The sequence below is a fragment of the Pocillopora verrucosa genome, chromosome 5 (assembly GCF_036669915.1).
Source record: "Pocillopora verrucosa isolate sample1 chromosome 5, ASM3666991v2, whole genome shotgun sequence".
Taxonomy (NCBI): domain Eukaryota; kingdom Metazoa; phylum Cnidaria; class Anthozoa; order Scleractinia; family Pocilloporidae; genus Pocillopora; species Pocillopora verrucosa.
Genome location: NC_089316.1, coordinates 22,081,545 through 22,100,693, shown reverse-complemented (window position 1 = coordinate 22,100,693; position 19,149 = coordinate 22,081,545). Strand labels below are relative to the sequence as shown.

Here is a 19,149-nt window from a genome sequence, read left to right as displayed (position 1 = left end):
GACTGAGATCCAAGATAAAAGATGGCGTCCTCCTCGTCGAACGGATCCTCGTCCAACACTTCTAGTTCTTCAGGAAATGCCGTACAAAGAGCCTCAGTCTCTCGGGAGCGTGTATCGAAACCGACTAAAGGAAAATATAGCGAAAAGATACAGCAGATCCAAAAAACATTTGTCTTAACGATCGAATCAAGCAATTTCCCGGAGAAAGTTTGTGTCTTCGAAACAGTAAACTGTTTTGTGACGCTTCCAAGGAGCTTCTAAGCTCTAAAAAGAGCATACTTCAAAATCATGTTGCCTCCAAGGCAAGGCAAAGATAAAAAAAAAACCAAGAAGCGAGACCGAACTATCACAGAGGCGCTTAGACTAGACAATACACAGAGCAAGGACTACACGTTGCCGGTTGAGGAGAGAGCATACTGTTTACAGATGGTAGAGGAGTTCCTCAAAGCTGGAATTCCTTTACGAAAGATAGATAAACTCCGACTGCTCCTTGAAAAGCAAGGCTATCGTCTTAGTCATCATTCTAACATAAAGGAGTAATTCCAATGATATACAAGCAAAGGATTAAAGCGGAAACTGGTCGTCTGCAGTCATGAAGGTTCTCCTAGTGCAACCCTCATCTGCTGCTACAGAAAGAGTATTCTCAATAATTAACTCCTCTTTCAGCGGTTCACAAGACCATGCTGTAGTAGATCATGTTCCTGTGTTCAGGCTTGTGTTATGCTTCGGTACAATAAACGCTGATAAGCGTATAACTCTGCATCCTTACTTTGACTTAAGAAGCTCCATTGACTGAGAAACGATGAGCACGTATGATATAAATTGATAAACTGTATGTTTATCAATTCTGAGGAACAAATGCAGGGGAACCTGTAACGACACATTGTTTGATAATTGGTTTATTGAAATGATGGGCTACAGTCACCAGATAAGTAATCAGTTTCTGTTTGTTTTATGTTTATCCAGGTGCTCTGCCTTTATTTTGCTTAAAAATCAAGTAGCATAATTTTGATGTGAGGAGCATAATTTAGAGAAACGAGCATAACTCTGGCATAAATTTAAGAAATTTTAAGCCGTGCTAGGAGCATAATATGCCAGTTATACGAGCACAATCGACTCGAGCCTAAACCCAGTTATAGGTTACAGAACAATGATACCATAATGTCAGAATTACAGATCCTACAGAATAAAGCTGCTGAAGTTTTGCTGGGGCACCCACCCCGAAGCTCGTCAACCGAAGCACCGAGGAGTTTAGATCTCAAGTCACTCTCCGCAAGAAGGTTTTTTCATCGCTGCATTGCAATCTACAAGTGTCTGACTGGGGAAACTGATTTTAACTTTAATTTCATCAAAAATCAAGCTGTCCATTCATATAAAACAAGACGTTCCAATGATCTTCGTTTACCCTTTCCTTGAACTAACTGGGGTAAACAAACATTTATCCATCAAGCTGCGAGAGACTGGAACAGTCTTCCAACTGATCTGAAAGAAACACATCTCTTATCTACTTTTAAATCCTAGCTGAAAACTTTCTTAAAAGATTTTGATTAATTTTGAACTTTGATATTTCGATTAGTTATCGATTTTAAGATTTTGACTCTTTTTAAATTTATTTATAAACACATTTTATTTTATTTATTTATTATTATTATTATTATCATTATTATTATTTTATCAATTAAGGTAATGAATTGAAGTAATTGAATTAATTAGTTAATGAGAGCCCCACTGAAAACCGCTGTGGCGAGTTGGGCTCCCTCGTTAAATATTACTATTATTATTATTATTATTATAGTTCTTACAAACGGCGGCCATGTTGCGTTATACTGTCTCTATTTCACAAATTTGTACACTTTTTTATTATTTTTATTTGTCTTTATTTCACTAAAGCACAATAAGTTGCAAATCATTTAGTGAGGCTATCACAACTGCTATGGGAATTTAGAGCTTAGCACTGATTTGTGATTGAAGACTAAACATGGGTTCATTGTTAACACGGCCACAGGCGAAGAATAAAAACCCTCGAACGACTGGGTTTAAGGGAACAAAGGTTGATATCCGACATTAATATACTTTAAACTTAGGTAGGTGTTTGTATGCCTTCGCCTCATTCGTTATTTACATTTAAAAATTTGATCATTTTATTCACCGATCTGTTGCTTATTAACATTTCCCCCCTTAATCTGCTTGAATAATGTCAAAGGAATTTGGTATCCTTATTTGTTGGAGAAAAAAATTTTCTGCGAGTTCAAAAACCATGACTACCTAGACCACTTTCATTTCACAGCCAGAGAAAGATCCTTGAGGATGAAATCAGTCGAAGATTTACAGCGTCCATAAGAAAAACGCGCTTCGTATTGTTTTCATTGACAATCTAGTCAGCACCACAGTACCGCAGATGACAGGGATGCACTGGAGGTGTACCACTGATGTTATACACAAAATATCCATTGCAATTCCTTACTTGGATGTTGATTGACCAGTTGCAGCATTCTCCTGACCAATGAAAGCAGACCTGCCTGGTGACTATAGCCTCGCTCACTGTAGGATGAACCCCTTTTAACCAACCAGTTGCATGCGTTCCACAGCGGTTAGTTGGAACACATGTGGCAGCCATTCTATTTCCAGCTGCTCCCTGGAAACGAAACCAATTTGGACCGAGTGTATTGTCGCATAAACCAACTCCGGTGAACGTTACTTTCCTGTTAGCTTCCGCAAGACTTGCAGGATTTTGACATTCTAAGAGAGAAAACAGATAAATGCACAGCTAAAGAGTTACAGTGACGCTACCTCATTGTTGTTTCAGTTCATTTCTTCCATTTCCATTTGTCTCCTTGGTGTTTTACGTTTCTTATATGGATTTTTAAATACTCTTTAGGAGATTCAATGGCTTCAACACAGTTCGAAATGATCGACAACATTCTTGTTTCATGCATTTTATCAGTTCATTAATCTGTTATTAAGATATTTTCTCCTCTGATCATGTGCGTGGGAAAGAGCTTTGAACCTCAATTCGAGTAAAATTATCATTCTTATTTTCTTTGAGATAAAATATTTACATGTACGGCTCACGAATCACTATTCTGAATCATTACCCGCCCTAATTTCTAAAAAATAAAGAAGAGCAAACTTCAGTGAAGCATTTGAAGTCAGACGAAAATATCTGAGATAGTATGAGATGAAAAAAAAATGTTAGCCTCTGCAATAAGCAATAAGTAAAATGATTTCACATTACTTGTAAAAGAAAAAACCACTGACCGGCTGACTGCACATAGCAACTTGTCCTTCCATCCCCTACGTAACCAAGGTTACAAGAACAGTTGTATGAACCAATAGTGTTAATGCACGTGGCTGTTCCAAGAAGGCAAGAGTGAACACCAGCTGTGCATTCATCTATATCTGGGAAATATAAAAAGTTATCGGTTCACACTGAACAGTTCATGGAGTAGTCTTTTCTAGGTAAACAATTTTTATAATCTCCTAATGCAAAGCAAGGGAACTAAGATAAAACTGGTTTTAAAAAGTCCAATCCGCAGAAAGACTATTTTCCCTAAGGGATACAAAAGAAGTTCCTTCGGAATTGATTTTAGATATTTGTCATCTGGAAAAAAAAACTATGTGACTTTGCTTATCTTAGCTATGAAACAATTTTAACATTTGTGCGGTTTTTAAAATATCAAACATCCACATGGATACAAAAACTGTTCTTAGCCATGACAGTTACGTCTGGAGTGGTGGTAAGCTTGCCTCAAACATTATGTTTGATCACAGGATACCAACATTATTAGGAGACAAAAATTTTATCTCCCATAAATAGAGATCGACTTTGTATTTGCCTTAAGAAGAAAATATGGCTGTGGGTTGTTACATTATTGGATTATCAGCCTTGTATATGAAGACTGCTTGATGCCTATTCAACGAAAAATACGAAAACAGGGACGCTACTGTAGATGATGAAAGTCATATGTCCAAAATGAAGAGCTGACTAAGAAAATATGACAAAAGAGATGTCAATGGGCAGATGATGTACTCTACAGAACATCAACAGCCCTGTTGAGAGTCATCCTCGGATATACTACTGATAGTCTGTAAGGAAGTCGATCAAGAGGAACATGGTGGAAGAAATCTGACAGAGAGATGACGAGCAAGTACTGAACATGAAGTGAACTTGTACGACGAGCAGTTTATAAAAATTAGCAAAGTTCTATAACAAGAGGCCTTCTGTGTGTCCCACACAAAAAGAATAAGTAATTTCAAAAGTAATCTATACATAATGTCCTTACCTACACATTCTTTGCCACTTCTTGTGAAACCAGAATGACAGGAACAGTAATAAGAGCCGTTGGTATTTGTGCAGTTTGCATTAGAGCCACAAATCTGGACGTCAGCACTACACTCGTCAACATCTGATGATTGCGAAATTGCGAAAAAATCATAGACGTAGCATTTTATATTTTAAAAAAGTACGCTCTCAGAATGAAAGTTCCACATTCGAAAGTTTATTCATGAAACACCTCTGAGACTTCGATACAGATTCAAAGGTTATGGTAGCATCACCTTTTCATTCAATTTTACTTTTTCTTCAAAGCTGAAATTACCTTGTTATACTCTCCCACTGACGTAGCTCAATAGTTTCATAAACTTACCCCCCACTCCCCCCCCCGAAAACAGTTTCCTAAGACGAGAGGTTTCAATACAGCTAAACTTACCTTCTGTCTCCATATCACACTGAGCAAGAAGGGATTTTCCATTAACAATCGAATTCAACCAATAGTTGCCACTGATTGCGTGACCTTCACTCAACTTGATTTCTCTACATGTCTCCGCAGGCAGCTCACGTATGGAACCGAGAGGGACTGGAAGAAAACAACAGAGGGATCAGAATTAAAAAAAGAAACTGGCTGGCTCCCTAAGGATGAAGAATAATGTCTCTAAATGAGGGTCTCAATGGGTTTAACCATTAGCCGTAACACAGCAAAAACAATTTAGCCGTTAGACATAAAAACCAGTAAATTTTAGCAGTTGTCGTAAAATAGACAGCCGTTAAAGTTTTGCTTTAAAACATGGCGGAAAGAGAAATGGCTAAAATTTTAACTTTCAACCGTAAAAAACCATCACCTCAATTAGGCCCTCCTAAAGAAAGTGTTCAAGAAAAATAACAGGGAGAGGAAGAAGCCTACATTATGTATTGTATGTAAAATTATACAAAAAGCTTTTATGATGAACTGCTGTTCCGCGCCAAGATATGCACAGGGACCCGGTCTTCTACTCGAGTGCCTTGCTGGCATATGGGTCCATGTGATACCATGGAATACGCCAGCGATTCTTTCTCTTTTTGTAGTCTAGTCGACTGTAGTTTCTGGAGTATGTTAAAAGCAAAAAGCAATAACTCACCCCTATTCTTGTCTCGTGTAAGATGATATCGGAATGAATCTGGCAAAAATGCTCAGGTTTGGCCTTATTAGTGCGGTCATTCAACTCACAGCTAACTTCCCCGATTACGTAGTTCAGGCTCTGACACCTCACGTCATCCCTACAAGCATGTAAACACTCCATTGCGCTAGACGTTTTCATCGTCTTAAAACTGTGTCTCGTTAACATCATGCCGAAAATGGAATATTCCGTTCCACACTGTTCAGCGGTTGTTGCAGACAGCAGGTGGACGATAAATAAAGATGCAAGAAGAACCATCCTTAGACCAATTCGGCAAATCATTTCACTGAAAATAACATTCGACCAGATATATAGTCCTTTCGAGTGGCTGATATTTTACAGAATTATGCTAAGAGATGGGGGATTTTTAAAACAGCACTCAAAATCATGTTGTTTCCTATGCTAGTTTTTCACTGCGAGTGACGTCATAGTTACTGACAGGTGTGCACTTCAATTCGCCCGATTGGTGATACTTTTACTTAAATCGTCCGATTTTGTTAATCACTCGTATGATTACAGACTGAATTGGACTCCGCTCGGTCCTATTACCATTATTAATCAGATAGAAGATACAGGAAAGGATTCCCACTAGTGCCTGAGTCGACACAACATCAGTATTCATCGAAACTAAAGACTAACGATGTCATCCACGATTGAAACATAAAATAATATAAAATTTAAGCTACAAAATTGTGGGTTTATCACATGAAATTTCCGAAAGTTTTGGGAAAGAAATGATAAAGTGTACCTAGAAGTAATAGTCAAAAGTACTGGGGAAAAGGAAAGAACGTAAATATTTCCCTTAAAACGGTATCGTTAGCGTTTTGCCAATTGAAGCTGTGCAAAGAGTACCATATGAAAAGGAGAATTTGAGGAAGGTGGATAAAATGAGAATAGTACCGTTAGAATTATGTTTAGTAAAGTTAAACTGAAATAAAATTTACCTTAACTAGCGACATAACATCGAGTTTATCGGTCTGCAGAAGAAATCACTTCTCAGTACGTAAGCAGAAATGCATTGAAAGCTTTGACTGCACTGTTTGCACTAACTCCTTTCACTTAAGTCAAAATTCAACGTCGGTTCCTCAAAAAAAATATTAAACAAATACAAGTAGTCACGAAGGCGACGTTTAGGAAAACATTGGTTACAAAAGTAAACCGTTTCATTAACCACAAGTCACCTTGTTTACATGCACCGACAGCTTCAGATCTCTTGCGTAACACAACTTATTTAGGCAACGCTGAGATTACAGTTGAAAAGTGATTGCACTTTCTGTCGATATTCCAGTTTTCAGACATTGCAAATTATTTAACAGTGTTCAATGCAGATTAGACTAAGTTAATAAAGGCCCATGCAGAGCTATTGTAGTTCTGACCATCTACAGAATCTTTTGTTTCGCTGCTCTCCAACTTCCGCTGTCACAATTATTTATCTGTAACATGACTTAGACACAATTTCGCTCTGACTGGTCAAAAATCCATCGTTCATTTTACCGCTAAACCCATGGAGGACTGAAACATCTTCCTGTCCGGAGAAATGGCGCCACATGGAATGAATTCCCAGATTTTAATTTTCTTTGGAGAAAATGAAGAGGACGTTCTGAATGCCGAAAACAACGAAGAATACTTTATATTTCTCGCATTTATCAAATTGGCTTTTAAAATGCTGAATTTACCCAAAGTGCTCACGGAGAGGGAAAGGTCGAGAGGGAAAAATTGCCACGTTTTTTCTTTAAGAAAACTGCAGCGACAAACAAACAGGATTTCCTTAAAGAACTTATTGGAGAACTTGTATACCACTCTCAAGTCGAATGGCACAGTTACTCCCATTAGGGACTGAGACAGGCAAATCATTTATAATTTTTCAATTAAACTAGCAAAATGCTTACAAGAAGAACCTGAGCAATGTAAGGTTGTAGATCACTACAAGCCTGAATTTTTCTCAGGTCTTATTTTCACAATTGCTCAAGGGTTTTACAGTCTAGTCGCCGGAGAGTCATCTCACCCGAAGTCATGTCGCCCGAAACCTGAGTCATGTTGCCCGAAATTTTAGTTATGTCGCCCGAAAAAGTCAAGCCCGAAGAAACAAATACTGAAAAGATTAGAATTTCAGACTGTTAATAGGCAACATTGTTGAGAAAGTTTTTATCACTGAAGCGCTCTTTGTTTCCGACAACACCATGAAGATTCTTAAAGCGTTGTTCGTTCCTAACAACAAAGAGAAACGTTGTTCGTTTCCAACAATAAAATGCAGCAATGTTCGTTTGGTATGTAACCGTTTCTTACTCACGGACGTTTCGTAAGTTTAAGAATCTTTTTCTTGATTTTTAACAATACCATGAAGACTTTGACTACACAGAAATCGATCATATGCCTGTTCGGAATTGAAATATGTTTGAGTAACGATTTTAAAGGCGTTGTTCGTTTCTAACAACAAAGGGAAGCGTTCTCCGTTTCTGACAAAAAAATTAAGCGTTGTTCGTTTGGTACGTACTCGTTTCTTACTCACGGGCATTTCGTAAGCTTGAGAAACTTTTTCTTGGTTTCTAATAAAGCCATGAAGACTTTGACTACACAGAAATCGATCATATGGTCAGAAAGGCCATAGGATCGACCCTAATCGTCGCACTGGGGGGCTTGTTGACGTGGTCTAACTTCACCATCACACTCAATGCAAGGATGAATGCTCATTTTGATCAGTTCGTATTCGTATTGTAGCTAGCTTTACCCTCTTAATATATACTTTGATCGGATCAAAATATACATGCGACCGCCAGAGGAAACAGAGCACAACTACATAATTTTTGGCTACTCTGATCCTAAGGGAAATGATGCCATCAGACTACTACTGTGAAAAAAGTCATAAGCATAAACAATAGACTATTATCTTAAAAATACCACACTTACCTTACGCAAGGGAACAAGTTAATTTTGTTTGTATGTTACTCGCTTTACCTTTTACCGACTTGTCGAACGCGACAATCGACATTCATTTACCTGGTGTTTTCATCTGTCGTAGTTAAGAAAGTCACAAATAGACACAACAGAATTTTACTTGTATGTTACGCTGCATCCATGCATTTGTTGTTATAGAAACGAACAACGCTTCCCTCTGTTGTTAGAAACGAGCAACGCTTTTAGAGTCGTTACTCAAACATATTTCAATTCTGACCACACAATCGATTTTTGCGGAATCAAAGTCTTCATGCTAATTTTTCAATGCGAGTGACGTCATAGTTCTGACAGGTGTGTCCCCGCAGGCTTGAGGCTATCAGTGACCTAACTGGTGTATAAACTTTCCACCAATATACTTTTCTAGCCTTATTTACGCCTACGTTTTACGAATTCTTCCTTACACAATCTTAGACAAATTACGTTCGAAGAGATGGGTATCCTCTGATCACGCTGGTATGAATAAGGTTTCATGTGAAGTTTCCATATTTTACCTAAACTCTGACTGAATAAATCCTCCATATGGTATGAAGAGAAAATTCCGTGAGCTATATTATTGCAGTTACAGCACGCTCGATTGCTGTCCATACGGCCGGTTTAGCCGAAAAATCAATTTTAGCTTGTGGCGACACAGAAAGAAGAGAATTGGACAAAAACCCAACCAAATTTTTGAGACTTGTCTTAAAACCTCTTTCACGGGCAAAAAAATCAAGGAAAACTTTATTCGACGGGAAGTCGAAAGGACCGCTCTTAGCGAGAGCGGTACTTAACAACGAAGTTTGCCCCAGTGAAGCCATGTTTTCTAAAAATATGCTCGAAAATCTCCGAGAAAATTTGGTTAGAATACTGCAGAGTTAGCAATTTGAAATCTTTAACATGCAAATTTCTGGAGGTTTTTTGTGCGCTTGCATTTTTAAAGAATTCAACTAACAGTTTCTTTTCTTTTGATTTTGCATATGAATTACTGAAACGTTTACAAGAAGGGTCCCTTACAATAGCGAATGGAGGATGGAAATAGCTGCCTGAGGAGAAAACTAACACAATTATGTAGTTCAATACACATCAATCAATCTAACAGCCTCTCTGTGAGGGTGTGTTAGACATCTTTGATATGTCCAAATGTGATTGGCTATCATGTTTCTAGGAAGTCTAACATTAAATTGCTAGTACATCCATCGCAGTCAACAAACTGCTGTTAAGCTTCTCGACTTGCTCAACAGCTACAAAACATCGAAAGAATTTCTTTTTCAGCTGGTTTTTGAGGACATGGGAGTTTTTCTCCACTTGTTCTTTATTTCTGTGGCTCTCTCCCACGGACAAGTTCTATCCTGCCCAGATGGTAGGTTTCAAATCTTGCATTTGTTTATGCGAAACTTTCAGTTTTCTCCTTCAAAACTTTCAGCCATGTAAAGGCCTAATTGATAAAATGGCTAAGAAACTCATAGTCCAATTCATTGCATTGTTATCTTTTATTCATTCAAAAATATTCTCGATTCTTTTTCACTATATGCGAACGTATAGTTGCATAGTTTTTTTTAAGTTATGAGCGTGCAATCTTCGCAACTTCTTAGCTAATGATATGTTTCGTTGCTTATAGTCTTCAATTATTTTGAAACACCCATATAATAATAAACTCACTCATATAAAAATAAACTAAAGTTTCATCAAGGTCATCTAAAATTAATGACAACATTTTTGCAAGAAAGATCCTCTAAATATGAAAAGCCCTGCACTCAAGGAAAGGCAAATTGATGAATTAACTCATTGGAAATGAAATGCTTTTCATTCCCTTAGTTTTACATTCTCTCGTGAAATAAGAATATCCTTCTTGGGTACATTATCATTCACTGTTGTCATATTTAGTAGATATAATTTTTTTATTCAGACAACTTTTGTACGAAAAATTTTTACCTTGAAAATAGAATGCAGACAGGTGTTAAACATAGATCAAAACGTTGTCGTGTAACTTTTAGAACTCGGAATTCGATGCATATTTTTCTCTTTATAGCACTCCTGCTGTGTTTGCATTGTGCGATATTTGAAGCCTGAAGAATAAGGTTTTCATAGCCAATAAAAACAGAAAGAAAATTGTTTATAGCGGTTTGGTAGGGGTCTTTTTAAATATCTATTCAACACGTACACGTTTTATCGAAAACAAGTTTAATTGATACGAATGATGGAAAAACAAAACAGAACAAAAACAAAATAAAATCACAATGTGAAATTAAGCATGGTTTGTGCTCAGCGTGTGTATATCGTGAAGTGGATGCGCGAAGGAAGTTTGCAGAGCATGAAAGAAGTGAGTTGGTCGAGGTGAGGCCAGGAGCAATGTTAGCTTCTCGAGTGCTCCCTAAATTTCCTGTGTAGATCCATAACACAACATGCACTCGCTAATAGCACGAGCCAATTATTTTATAACATAGATGATATAGCTTGTGCACTAGAAATTTCTAGTACGATTGAATCGGATTCAGCCCGTAATCGCTTTCTACGCGAAAACTAGTAATAAAAGGCAAGGCGAAAACGGCCAATAAATACTTAGAGACCAAAGCTTAATTTAAAGAAAAGCTAAATTTGCTTCTTAGAAGCGGAAAACGAAAGACTTCCCTGCATTTGCGAGACCCGCATAACCAATTCAGCATTTTGGATTCGTTTTTATTATTATTATTATTATTATTATTATTATTATCATTAGAATCAACAGCCAGAATGTGTCGCTGTTTGTTGAAAATTTGAGAATTCTGAAAACTGTAAGTTTTGAATCAACATCTTCAATTCAACAACACTTTTGGGACTTGTCAACTCAAAGAATACTTACTGTTCTGAAAGAGAGTTTCCAAAGTCGCAAAGCCTTACTTAAGGTCAGAAAGCTCAGTTTGCTTCTTCACGGCCATAACTCGTACAGCGTTTGGGAATGAAAAACCGTTATCTACAAAGGTATTTTCGTGGATTGACGGAGCTCAAGAATTTTTTTATTTTTTCTTTTCTCTTTTTTACACGCGTATTATCTAGCATTTTTACCATAATTAATTTTTAGCCTCAAAAGGTGTATCTCAATCGAAATGGAACAGAAAAAAAGTCTGAGAGTTTTGAAACCACTCGGAGGGGGCAAACGGGAACTTACCTGCTTAAGTGAATTGCAAAACTCATAATATATATGCTCGGCCATGCCTACGTCGAGACACCATGATGGCTCATTAGGAGTTTGGTAGGACTTGCAAACGCGCGCTTGGTTATAATAGCCTTGATAATAAATCGTGATTTGAAATAATGTACAAAAATTGGAAGTTCATGATTGAAACGTCTTACCTATATCATAACATTAAAAATTAATTGCAGTTTTCTGAGGACGAATTTTTCATCGGAGTTTGGGCTCATGAGTGTTGCTGTTCGCAACTTTTGGAGGTCATAAATCCTCCTCTAGCGATCTTCCAGGCTCGAAAAAACCTTACCCGATGTTACTGTTAATACAACTTGAACTCCGGTAACTTAGTGAATATTTCATAATTATCGTTACACGTGCATCGAACAGGGAAACTAAAAACACCTGAGACCCACAGGATTGATGACCCATTTTGCTTTTTAACTCTTACTGATTTGAATTTTTAGATCAATGCCGTATATTGGCATTTCCATCCACTTTGTTCTTCGTGGGAGAACGTCTTATTAACCACACCATAGCAAACATCAGTGTGACTGACAGGGATACGTGTGAATATCGTTGCTACTTGGACCACAACTGCGTCAGCGTTAACTTTTATTTTGGAGAAAACGGTGCAGAACCACACAACTGTGAACTAAATAACTCAACGAGTAAAGAGTATGATAAGGATCTGGTGAAAGCAGCGAACTACGTGTACCACGGAACCAAGGTACCAGTCGTTAAATATAAATTGCACTACTTTCTCTTTTTCAATTCATCAGAGCTAATATTCATGTCCGGAAAACGCCTTTTAACGATCATTTGGTATTTTACATAAATTTTAGACAAGTGCTGATGTCGTTACGGATCTTTTAGTAGAAAAGTACCAACAAAAAACAAAAGTCCTTTGAGTGCCCTAAGGACACCTAACTCTATTAAGAAAAGCAGGTAATTTTTTAAAGTCATTTCAGAACGTTGGTCACCAGCCTTGAGCAAATAATTGATCGCTGTTTTTCTTGCAATGAAGAAAGCACAACAAGAATAAATGGAATGGCCTTTCGAATGCATTTCTGCAAAAGTTAGTTAAATTCAATTGGGTTTCAGGCTCTAATTGGGTTTAATAATCGAAATAATAAGATACATCTCATGGCTGAAGAGTGGGTACGACTATGGATATAACGATACAGTTGAGCTATGAGCGGGGTTACTGTGTGCTGTTCTTGGGAAAGACAATTTACTCTATAATAGCCTGTCTACAGACGCCCCTTCCCGATTTTTCTGAGTGATGGGAGTGATTTACACGGGCTACATTTGAAATTCCTTTCTCCACCAAATTGTTCTCAGGTTCTCGGCGAAATTTCGAAGAAGGTTGTCAAGATATTAGACAGTTACTCGTGACATCCCGTCCAGGGGGGCGATAATTCTTCTTCTCACCTCACGCTGAAAATGTGTTATATTTAGCTCTCGAAGTTTTGCAATATGTCTCATACAGAATTTCTCTTTTAACGCAAGTGACAAGTTTCCTTTTTGTTTTTGTTTTTTATTATTTTTGAAGAATTTTTGCGCTCAAGCTCCATGTAAAAATTACGGCACCTGCCAGTCGGGATTTACAAAACAACGATATCGATGTTTATGTGCGTCTGGATTCACTGACCACGACTGTGAGGAAGGTGACGCTTAAAATGATAGAAATGAATTTTGCTTTTAATTTTAACGCACTGGTCTATTTCTTCAGAGGGTTCAAGATTTAGAATCGGTTGTACTTGTGACACATATTTAATAAGACCCATTATGGGGGGAAAGAAGTATGGGGGCGCAATTTCAAATTTCATGCTCTTTTTCTCAACTCTGGGTATTGTGTCTTGTTTATTATGAACAGGAAAGAACTTGAACCACCTCTCTTAAGTGTTGCATTCATTTTCTGTTTCAAAGACTATCCTGCTTCTTTCAAGTTGCAGTCTCACCCCAGCCTATGATAGGCATTCTGCGCCGGGAAAAATGGGGCGAATAATTTTCCTCTCCGCAGCAGCTCCTCACTCTAAACAGCTGGCAAATAGCGTAATAAATCATATAATTTCAATCATCGATGAGTGTGTTCTAAATTTTCACAAGTGTAGCGAGTATGCCAGTTCCACCAATACCGAGGGATCTTACAAGTGCTCTTGCAATCCTGAATTCGGCGGGGATGGCGTTAAGGATAATAACTGTTAGATAAATATCAATAAGTTTTTAGAATTCTTAGTCATGCTTACATGCATGCCATGGAACTTTCTAGAACATTCTATTATGTCACGTAGTCATGATGTAATACTACCAAAATAGTTGTGTTGTGAGCTCCATGGATGTTCTAGAATACTTTGTAAATGCTCATAAAGATTCATTCGTGCCGTAATAATAGTTGCTGCTGTCGAGAGTTACCAAGTTATTGTGGAAGATTGGTTGTTTTGAGGAACTTTGGAAACAACTGTGATATAGACTGTAGAGGGCTTAAGTGAGGTATGTTAACATCGTGTATCACGAATTTTTGTACACACTATTGGGTTCATTTCAGACATCGGCGGAGATGCTGAGAATACCTCCCACAATAGCAATGAAAACGCTATTTGCGAAAATTCCGGGGGATCTTCGAAGTGTATGTGTAAACCTGGATTCAGTGGGGATGGACACAACTGTACTGGTAATAAGTTTTCTTCAGGCCATATCAGTCATTAATGAAGGCAGTACAATTAATGACCTGATGTTCTTGTTGTTATGATAATAAAAGAACCCAAAGATCTCGGTAGAAGTCGCGTTTGATGATCCAGATAACACTTTACTCTTTTCATTCCATCGGATATACAATTATGTCGGTTAAACTTGATCAGCAGGCGTTGTTGTTGTCTCGACCAGTTTTTTTTCCATTATATTATTTATTTATTTATATATTTTTTTCATTATTTTTTTTTTAATATATGTATATTTTTTCATTCTCTCCCTACAATCATGATGGCACACATCATTGAGTTGATTCCATTGCAGACATTGATGAGTGTGCGTCAAATTTTTCGGGTTTCTTCGATAGGTACATCGGTTTTTCAATCCTAGTTGTAAATTCCTTTTATCCATCGCTTTGCCTAGATTAACTGCCGCGATTATTATCACTTAGGATGAATATAGTCTCGGGGATAAAATCCGTAGGAAAAAGACCTCATGTGCTCCTTAAGGGCGCATATTAAACGTTTGTTTATTGGACGACTGACTGATTTCGATGTTGATTTGAAAACTTTCCATCAAATCAAGGTATGTCTCTGGGTAAAAAAAATGCTTAGGTTAACTTTTGGATAGCCTCTGCTAACGTCAAACTTTCTTTAAAGATCCTGGTTAATTAACTACGCCTCTGTCTCTGTTTACATACGGGCAACTGAAGAGAAAATCGTTGATATTACATTCAATAGCTGGCCCGTCAACTCTTTTTTCCAGGTACAAGGAAAGGATTCGCGAAAGGAGAAGCGTTTTGCAACCTAAGAACAAATCCGACGCGCTCCACATTTAATGAAAACGTACAGAGCCTCAAAATACGCCTAAAGGGAATAGAAGATGCCTTAAAATGTTCTGGAGAAATATCGCTAGAGTTATCTGCTCCAGTAGAGAAGGGTCACTTTAAAACAAAGGAAATAGCACAGGGGAGAAAATATTGCTTTACTTAACCACAAAAAATACTGATGAGGAAATGGCCCCTTATTTAAACCAACGCACCTATCCGTAAACGAAAGTCACTAAATTATATCTTGGTCATAGCTAATCTTTGAAGACACAAGTTTGAAAACGCTTGCGGATGGCAGGAGTGTCACGGGTCGAGCAGGATTCTTGATACTTCAAATTTTAACTGGTCACTTGCCTCTTGTGACCTGCACCTTGCGCGAAGCATATCCACGCTTTAATTCAGCACAATTTCTGCAAATTGGCTATTACTTAGACCTTCGATGTCGGAACCAACCTTCCTGTCATTCCACATGTTGAATTTTTTCGTCTGCCTCGCGGCTTTAGGCCTTCCATGTGAAGAAACGCGAGAAGCCCCGATAATTTCAGAAGACTGTTAAGACAATTTAAGATCTCAACATATTCAAATCTCTCAGATGACCTTGGATGACAGACCACAATGGAAATTTCACAAATCTCGATAACATAGTAGTGGCGGACAAAGCGCGCAGTGAGTAGTGGTTGTTAGGTTCCTTTGAGACCAATCCGTCAGTCACAGATTGAAGTCCCACCCCCACAGCTCCATAGTTATTCCCAATTAATGTCATAGTTACAGTCTATTAAATTCATATTAGACATCGATGAGTGTGCTGAAGATCCCTACAGCTGTAACAAGGACAATGCCACATGTAAAAATACCGAGGGATCGTTCAAATGCTCTTGTAAGCCGGGATTCATTGGGGATGGACACAGCTGCCGAGGTAAAATCCTATACAACGAATACCGAAAATTAGGGAGCTTCGGCAGCATTTAAGCTTTGGTTTGAAGCTCTCTGTAGTTCTGAATAAAATTTTACTGTTTCTGTCAGTGTTGTCAATGGACCGAGGTAAAGCCTTTACATAATTTCTTTATAATCCACACATCACATGTGAAGTTTACCAAATCAAAGCCTCATAATAGTAAAAGTGTTGGGGGCGGGAGGGAGAGGGGGGAAAGAGGTTCAGGCAGGCGTGTCCTCTGTTCAAACGGAGGGGCAGGTTGTGCAGAACAGAGATAAGAACTTAACGAAGTTGGCTTACAGTATTTTCAAAGCTGTTAGCTTGAGAGCTACCCTCTGGGATTTTTTTGAAATGAAATTTGACATATCAGTTGTAAGCATAGAGTAGTCGAGGCATTGTTACATTCATAACTATATTATGCGATTTGATATGACCACAATTTACTATTTTTTGTTGAAAATAGTGCTTGATTGTGAATAGAACGTTAGTGGATCAAGAAGGTTATTGTCATCGAACGAGAAGCATTTTCCTGTTTCTTTTCCACAGGCTTATTAGGCTTCGTTCCCGAGATGCCTGCCGAGTCTTGTGGAGAGATCAAAGCTAACGAAGGAAGGATGGCTGTCAGCGGTAGATATTGGCTGGAGCCCCAGGAGACAAACATGAAATCCAAGAAGTTTTTGGTAATTAAATTATTATTCTTCAATCATGGGTAATTCAAGAAAAGATAGATTTGTATCGCAAAAAGCAAGAATGTTTGGAGTTCATAATTTCTTTCTTGAAGGTAATTCAGGAAAAAAAAATTGGATTAAAAAATGTAAGTTTGCATGGAATTCTTAATTCGTTTCCAGGTTTATTGTGACATGGTATCAGCGGATCAGGCCTGGACTCTCCTCGCTCGGTTTTCAAACAGTGACACTAAAAACTGGATGGATGACTTAGGAAGTTGGTGGTATGACAGTACTCAAGCTGCAGGAGAAACCGCTGACCCGTCATACAAAGCAGACATGATCTCGCCGGCGTTCTGGCTGGTCAGTGGCAGTGAGCTTAAGATCACGCGCAATGATGACTCTGGTCACACTCCTCTATTGCAAACAACGGGGAACTGCCTCAGCAGGAAGACATTTCGCTCCAAAATTACCGGCTATGGTGACTTCAGAAACGGTTCAGTTTGGTCCGAAAATGAGTGCCTATGAAAATGCAATGTTCAATATGGTGGACAGTACCAAAAAACTGAGGGTTTCGGACAGACTTCATGGAAGTGGGGTGGTTCTGTGATCATGATTGGAGGAGGTGGAGATAGTTGTTCTGGTGCCGATCACGGAATTGCGATAACGAAGGCGAAACATGCCTCTTTTAAAATAAAAGAGCATGGCAGAAGAGATGAGTTTGGTGACAATGCATGGGGTGATAAAACGAAAAGATACTCATTGAATTTGTGGATTCGTTAATGTCTCCAATGGTTTATGATTTGCCTTGCCTCTTAGACAAATTTTCAATTGATTGTCTAAAAATCTTAACCATAATAGTCTCGACGACCAATTGGAACAAAGGTTTATATTATCATTAGCCAATGAGAACTCAAAGTGATTGAAGCACGGGAAAAGGCAAATGACATAAAGTCGGTGTTGCTTTTAGTTTCGCATTTGATTAGTTAGGAAAATGGGGCGAATTTTCTGAGCCAATCATAGAGCAAAGTTAAGTTAAACCAAAACAAACCCGAGTTTCTTTGGACACTTAATTGAAAAATGGTTTATGAATGCCAGAAACGAGATGAAACATTGGGCTTATACTTGATATAGAAGACACAGTTGATGTAAAACAATAGAGAACAAAGGCAAAAGAACCAGGGATCACGGTGATGGAACCGTGATGATGATTGGTGAAGGGGGAACCTGCTGCACATGTGCAGATGACGGGATTGAAATAACTGAGGCTGATCAAGCAGCCTTTGTTAAAACAACGGAGGCAAATGAAACTGAATACGACTTTAAAATGAGGCTCAAACTTCATCTAAACCGAACGATGCATATTCCTTGAATCTATAGATTAGTTAAGCTTTGGAGTGACTCTATCACGGTAAATCGTCCTTACAAATTAGTTGCAGGTCTATATCGAAAAAATTTAAACCCAGGGGAAGTGCTCTTGAAGACTTGATAGTTATGGAAAATAAAACTCAAAATCGAAGCGTCTTTGATTGAATTTTAAGAACATTTAGAGATATGTTTGAAGGCTTGGGTCAGTCTTAAGGGTTTAAATGGGCGTTTTGCGTCAAGATCTCATATATTCTCTCTATATATTTATATAATAAGCTCAGTTATGCACGCATTCTGATTGGTTCTCACTTATGATCTATTAGAGGGCAGACGTATAGATGACGTCATCATTAAAACTTTTTTCCGTATATTTTGATTCTTTATAAAATAATTCAAATAGTACGCGCGCTCTGATTGGCCATAAAACCATTCTACATGAGCGTATGTAAACACGGTTTTCGTTCCTCTTTCATTAGTTATTTTATAAAAGAAATGTAAAATGGTTTCCGTGTTTACATAGCCTGATGTAAACACTTGGGAGGTTGGGAGAACACTCGATATACTGGAACCATTCCGCTTCGCGTCGTGGTTTCATACGCTTATCTCGTGTTCTCTCAACCTCCGGCGTGTTTACATCAGGCTATGTAAACACGGAAACCACTTTACATTTCTTCATTATTATATAAAACAAATAGATTCCAAGTTGGTGTGCGGCTGCGCCTCGTGTGCCACTTTTTTGTTCTTACCACATTTTGACGTCATCTGTGATCTATTACTGAACAGACGCACGGCAACTTGGAATCTATTTGTTAAATATATATATCCGGAGTTAAAAAATTGTATGGTTTCCATAGTATACCTCTATTTTAAGACTGTATTTATAATGTCAATCTGCAGTGAGTAAAGCACAAGAGTAAAGAAAACTTAACGAAATTGTCTTTAATCAGTGTGCATCACGGTAAAAGAGTAGAGGAGATGATAGATTCTGCGCCACCCGTTTGTGGGTAATTGGGGTATTTTTCTAAACTGTAAATGGAAAAATTAAACGTCGCACTGGGTGTGATAGGCTTTCATTGGTGAACCGACACTATAAAATTTGCATACAAGTTTATTAAGTGAGTCATCAGTGAAA

General features: G+C 38.0%; 2 protein-coding genes across 3 annotated transcripts; one reads left to right on the top strand and one right to left on the bottom strand.

Moving 5' to 3' along the window:
* Window positions 1-1,826: 1,826 nt before the first annotated feature.
* LOC131797876 (uromodulin) lies at window positions 1,827-6,495 on the bottom strand. Of its 2 annotated transcripts, none has more exons than XM_066167679.1 (6): window positions 6,378-6,495; window positions 5,395-5,719; window positions 4,710-4,856; window positions 4,284-4,406; window positions 3,259-3,399; window positions 1,827-2,739 (listed from the first exon to the last, which is right to left on the bottom strand). In XM_066167679.1, exons 3-6 carry the CDS (start codon window positions 4,720-4,722, stop codon window positions 2,375-2,377), a joined length of 642 nt encoding a protein of 213 aa, XP_066023776.1. In that variant the 5' UTR covers window positions 4,723-4,856; window positions 5,395-5,719; window positions 6,378-6,495; the 3' UTR covers window positions 1,827-2,374. The 2 variants fall into 2 exon arrangements, with proteins under 2 accessions (XP_066023776.1, XP_066023775.1); XM_066167678.1 differs by having other exon boundaries at window positions 5,484-5,719.
* A 3,059-nt stretch (window positions 6,496-9,554) lies between these two features.
* Window positions 9,555-18,536, top strand: LOC131781138 (uncharacterized). Its single transcript, XM_066167670.1, has 7 exons — window positions 9,555-9,724; window positions 11,995-12,257; window positions 13,083-13,197; window positions 14,079-14,204; window positions 15,841-15,966; window positions 16,531-16,664; window positions 16,833-18,536. The coding sequence occupies exons 1-7, from the start codon at window positions 9,652-9,654 to the stop codon at window positions 17,175-17,177; spliced, it is 1,182 nt and encodes a 393-aa protein (XP_066023767.1). The 5' UTR covers window positions 9,555-9,651; the 3' UTR covers window positions 17,178-18,536.
* The last annotated feature ends 613 nt before the right edge of the window (window positions 18,537-19,149 follow it).

Coding starts and splice junctions, on each gene's coding strand:
- LOC131797876 (XM_066167678.1), bottom strand. CDS start 5,715: ATGATTTGCCGAATTGGTCTAAGGATGGTTCTTCTTGCATCTTTATTT. Junction 4,407..4,709: donor GTGTGATATGGAGACAGAAG/GTAAGTTTAGCT, acceptor CGCAATCATCAG/ATGTTGACGAGTGTAGTGCT. Junction 3,400..4,283: donor AAGTGGCAAAGAATGTGTAG/GTAAGGACATTA, acceptor TATATTTCCCAG/ATATAGATGAATGCACAGCT.
- LOC131781138 (XM_066167670.1), top strand. CDS start 9,652: ATGGGAGTTTTTCTCCACTTGTTCTTTATTTCTGTGGCTCTCTCCCAC. Junction 12,258..13,082: donor ACGTGTACCACGGAACCAAG/GTACCAGTCGTT, acceptor TTATTTTTGAAG/AATTTTTGCGCTCAAGCTCC. Junction 16,665..16,832: donor TGAAATCCAAGAAGTTTTTG/GTAATTAAATTA, acceptor ATTCGTTTCCAG/GTTTATTGTGACATGGTATC.